This window comes from Trichechus manatus, unplaced genomic scaffold (assembly GCF_000243295.1).
Source record: "Trichechus manatus latirostris isolate Lorelei unplaced genomic scaffold, TriManLat1.0 scaffold00240, whole genome shotgun sequence".
Taxonomy (NCBI): domain Eukaryota; kingdom Metazoa; phylum Chordata; class Mammalia; order Sirenia; family Trichechidae; genus Trichechus; species Trichechus manatus.
Genome location: NW_004444176.1, coordinates 2,467,748 through 2,472,704, shown reverse-complemented (window position 1 = coordinate 2,472,704; position 4,957 = coordinate 2,467,748). Strand labels below are relative to the sequence as shown.

Genomic DNA, 4,957 nt, shown 5'->3' with positions numbered 1-4,957 from the left:
AAATCTTTTGCATGACCCAGAGACTTGTAATGAGAACACACACAAAATAATGCAAATGCAAAGATACCCTTGTCACCCATCGCTTTCCCTATTTCTGTTCATGGAGTGTGGTTTTCTTGAAAGTCAGGATTAGTTTGTTCACAGACCCCCCTGAGATCACCGGTTAGGAAAGCAGGAAGACACCGTCAGTTCTCTGACTGGCAGCGGAGCTCAGAGCTGCCCCACTGGGGTTCTGATTCTGTAAAATGACTTGATGCATAGAAACTGCAAACTCCCACCTTTGATTTCATATGCATGAGCAGCCAGACAGAGTTTCCTTAAGCACATATTTTAATGCATATTTATATACAATTTTGTTAGTAGAAATAGAAGTTCATGGGGAAGTTTTCATTTCATCAGGCAGTTGGTGCCGTAAAATATGGGAGCCTTGGGTTATCGTTTGTCTTTCTGGCTCAGGGATCTTCAAAGAGTTCTTGGGAAACTTGGAATTTGCAGAAAAACGGTTAGCTTGGCTGAAACATACCCACAAAACACCCAGAGGTTTAGGAGAACATTTTAATGCCTTTCTCGAAAGCTCTAGAAGATGCAGAGTTAAGTAAAGAGGTTGTAGAAATCACAGTGTTTCTGGCTGGGAAGTCAGGAGGGCAGGGCTCAAATTCACTTCTCCTCTCTGGATGCCAGTTGGAGATGAATGAGCACCCTCGAAGCCATCTTCCTGCAGGCTGGGATGCTTCAAGCTTCCCAGGAGAAGAGGCCCAAGCTCTTGATTGTGATCATGAACGGGGAAAGAACAGATTCTCCTATGTAAAAGGCAACTCACTAATGACATTTGATTTGGGGAACAGATAATATAATTTTAAACATTTTTGTGGAGGAACATTAATCCATTCACCCTGGTAATTACAATTTGATGAGATTGATATTAAAACTGGGTGACGCCTGAAACCGTGCTGGCTGTCAATCATGCATCCTGCTAGATGCGCCATCCTGGAGCGGGAACAAATGTGTCACCAGTGGTGCTGGATGGCTTTCTCATTTCATTTAAAAGCATGGATTTGATCATGCCAGCCCCCTTTCTGCTGGGAGAAAAATAAAGGTAGGGTGCATATCGTTGCTTTTTGTTTTGTTTTGTTTTTAGAGAAGACATAATGCTTAAGTGGGGCTTACTTTGAATTCTTGCCTTTTCCCTCCCCCTCCCAAAAAATTCAGATGTGTTGGTGGAATATGGTATGTGTGTATGTGCGTGCACTGTGTGGGGTGTATGTGTATGTATGCGTGTATGCGTATGTATGTACATATGTGGGCTGTGTGTGTTAGTGTGTGTATGCATGTAAGGTTATGTGTTAGTGTGTGTGTGCATGTGGGTTATGTGTGTTACTGTGTCTGTGCATGTGGGCTATGTGTGTTAGTGTGTGTGTATGCATCTAGGGTTATGTGTTACCGTGTGTGTGCATGTTTGGTGTATGTGTGTGCATGTTCTTGTGGTGGGAAGACACGAAGGGCAAGGATCATCCATGGAAAAGGAAGGGATTGCACTTTGGTAACAACATGAAACAGTAACCCTCAATCTACCCAAATCTATGGTCTCTTAGGTGCCCTGTTTATGATGATTTAATAGGAAGAAACCAGATAGTTGATTGTGGGTAAGAGTTTCTACTTCCTCTGAACATCAGAATTTTTTCAGTTTTTACTCTTTCTTCACTTCTTATCTCCAAACATTCCCTCCCTCCTTGACCTCCTAATAGAAGTTTGTAAGTTAAAATATTTTCTGACACTGGTCAGAAGTCTAAGAATGGTCTGATATGAGTAACTGTGGTCTTAATTGTGAGGAAGTTGGAAGATGTGGGCTTGGTAGAGGCAACGTCTTTCTTTTCAGATGGGAGACCCTGAGATGACCCAGAGGAGATGACACATTCCAACAACATGAAACCCTCAAAGCTAAAAAAGCAGTGGTCAGACAGGATTTTCCATGTCTTTGAGAGACTCTGTCAGCCTCCAGGAACATGAAATCCAAAAACAAAACCGTGGGAGGGTAATGCTTACAGGCAGAAATTCGCATAGCTCGTGAACTGGAAACCACTGCAGACCTCAGACTAAATGAATAGTCTCCAAATCAAAATGTCAACATTCTTCCTCCTCTCCTTTTGCAAGTATATATACGTTCAGGTGAAGAGAATTTACAGCGCATGCAGGGAAAAGACACCACCTTCATGTTTTAGTACCCGGGATAGATTTTGCTTAAAAAGTCCCAACCTCTCCCTCTGCCCTGCCAACCTTGTCCATGTAGCTCCATTAACATCCTGGCCCAGATGTTCTAAAGAAGAAGTCACAAAGTTATACCTGATATTTGCTGTCCTTGCCACTTTGATCATGGGGAAGGCAGAAGTAGAGAGAGGAGGAATGAGAGACCTACTTTCAACCCCGGTGGGCGATGAGGGAGATTTAGACTGGATTCTGCTCCGGCTCTTGTTGAGGGGCATCTCCAGTTGCTGCAGTGCCTTGGGTCAAACTCTGTTTCTCATCCTCGATTGCCCGGTATTGCCTCTTCTTGTACTTCCTGGTGCCATAGATGGCCAGGGTGATGGCAGCTACCAGGACAGTGATGACCCCTACTATGACCCCAGCTGCTGTTCCTCCTGACAGACCATGCTCGTCCTCATGAGTGACCTTCAGGGCCTTGCGCAGCTCTAGCGGCTCTCCCAGCTTCCACTGGTGGGTCTCATAGTCTTTAATCCAGGAGTTTGAGGTCTCCATATTGGTCACCATGACGGTATTGGTGGCAGTCTGACTCATAAGGGGTGGCCGCGTATATGGTGGGAGCCTGACAGGGGGCAGGGACCCTCCTGTGAAGATCCCAGACTTGACACAGTAGGACACTTGGCACCCATCGCTGATGAGGGCTAGGTGTTGGCTGAAGCCCCCAGGACACTTTTTCACAGCAGGTGCCCCTGAATCTCTGGATATAGCAGAATCTGCTAAGGGGTTCCCTACCGCACAGCTGAAAAACCCACCAAAGGGGACAGAAAACCTGTAGCCCAACTCATAGTCTTGAGAGGCACATACCTTAAGACTTTCGAAGAGTCTCAGTGGTAAATAGCCAGCTGGACAGGACTGTGAATTTGTCAAGGGGTTTATGCTCTTACTGCTGAAGAGGCCCCCAAAAAGTAGCCCTGAGTATTCGGGGACTTGGTTGTGAGCCACACACCAAAAAGCCCTAAACTCAGCCTTTGCTACCTGAAACACAACTTCACACACCTTTTTGCAGAAGACAAGGAGGGTACACCTCCGCTGGCACTCCAGGTGGTTGTAACCCTCCTCGTGGATCTGGGACAGAAGGCGGATTGGTGAGTAGCCAGAGGGGCAGGAAAAGTCTCCAGTGAGTGGGTTCTTCTGCTCCAGGTTTTGGCAGAGGAGGACTGCCTCATTCCCTGAGAGCTGGGTGCATTCCTGATAAACCCCTCCGAAGGTGAAGTTGGTCACTCTCCCTTCGCAAGAGCCATCATCTGTGTTGGCCTGAAAATTGAAGTTGGGCGAATTGAAATCCGTGCATCCAGGGTAGGTGTTGAAATCATAATACCGTCTCACAGCCAGTTCCACTATCTTAGACAACTTCTTCACAAAGGGGCCTGGCAAACCAGGCAGCATGTTGGGGTTGATGAAGAAATGCAGAGGCAAGCCAACACGGTCTAGAGCCACCAGATGGTTGGCAATGCCCTCCTGCCAGGTCTGAAGGGTGATGCCTGGGTAAAAAGGAACCCCTCCAATGCTCTGCACCCTGGAGTTGGTTCGGTTCGAGAGGTAGCTTTTGGTGAGAGCATTCTGCAAGATGTAGTTATCCTCAAATTTGAAATTGATGATATTTTGGAAAGTAATTCCAGCGGATAAAGTCACGGCAATGCGGCTGTTCTGGCTGTCTTGTAAGAAGGATGTTCTGATGCTGTCCTCCTGGATGAGGGCAGCCCCAGCATCTACACTAGTGATGACGTGGGTGCCATAGTTGAGAACCAACAGTTCTGCCAGGTAGGTGGCCATCCGCGTCTGGTTGTTCTCTAGACAGTCAGAGATGGCCATGAGGTCCTTCCGAAACCCCCAGCTCAGTTCTAAAGTTGGGTTGATTTTGACTGTGTAGACCAGGTTTCGTACCTGAACCCGAGTAGTGATAGAGTGTTCCTTCACCTGAAGTGTCTTCATTCTCTGAAACTCGGCGGAGAACTTGCCATTGACTTCAGAGAAAGTGTTGAGCTCAGTGTTGATGGAATAGGAGGTGCTGCTCTGGTAATCTACCCAGGATTCCAGGATTTCTGAGTTCATCTCCAGGTTGCTCTGTTTCTGGGGAATGGTGAAGATTTCGTCAGGAATGATGTATTGTCCGTCCTCTGTGGTCCTGCAGCTGGTGTAAGTCAAGCCCATCACCCGTCCCATGTCCACATTCCGCAGATTATCCCAGCCACCTCCAGGTAGAACTTCCAGAACACGTAGGTTCAAGGCATTCTTGCATTTTTGAAATCCAGCTTTATCTGTCTCTCCTGGAGGCTCGTCCCCTTTAGCCCATGCTGCCACTACCCAGAAGAAGAGGGCAGCCCTGAAGGTGTTCATGGCTCAGATGGCTCAGGCCACACACCAGCTCTAAGCAGCAACCAGAGTACTTAGTGCAAACTGACCAATGGGAAAGAAAGCAGCAACTGAAACAGAAAATTCACCAGTTCTTCTAAAGCCACCAGTTCCTCTTTGTAGACTAGTCTAACTGCAAAATGAGGAAACGAGAGTCGGTCGGAATATTAAGTTCCATCAGGACTTGGAAGAAATAATGCTCTACCTGATACACAAACACAGCCTATACCCTAACTATTCTAACTGCCCATCTCCCCACCCCCTCCCACCTCGTCACTCTGCAGCGGTAGTGAGCACTCAAAAAAAGTGATCCCATACACCTTACTGCTTTATCCGCAGAGATTTC

General features: G+C 46.9%; 1 protein-coding gene across 1 annotated transcript; it reads right to left on the bottom strand.

Moving 5' to 3' along the window:
• Positions 1-1,360: 1,360 nt before the first annotated feature.
• MPEG1 (macrophage expressed 1) lies at positions 1,361-4,688 on the bottom strand. The gene has a single exon (XM_004389342.2). It carries the CDS (start codon positions 4,594-4,596, stop codon positions 2,443-2,445), a length of 2,154 nt encoding a protein of 717 aa, XP_004389399.1. The 5' UTR covers positions 4,597-4,688; the 3' UTR covers positions 1,361-2,442.
• Positions 4,689-4,957: the final 269 nt, after the last annotated feature.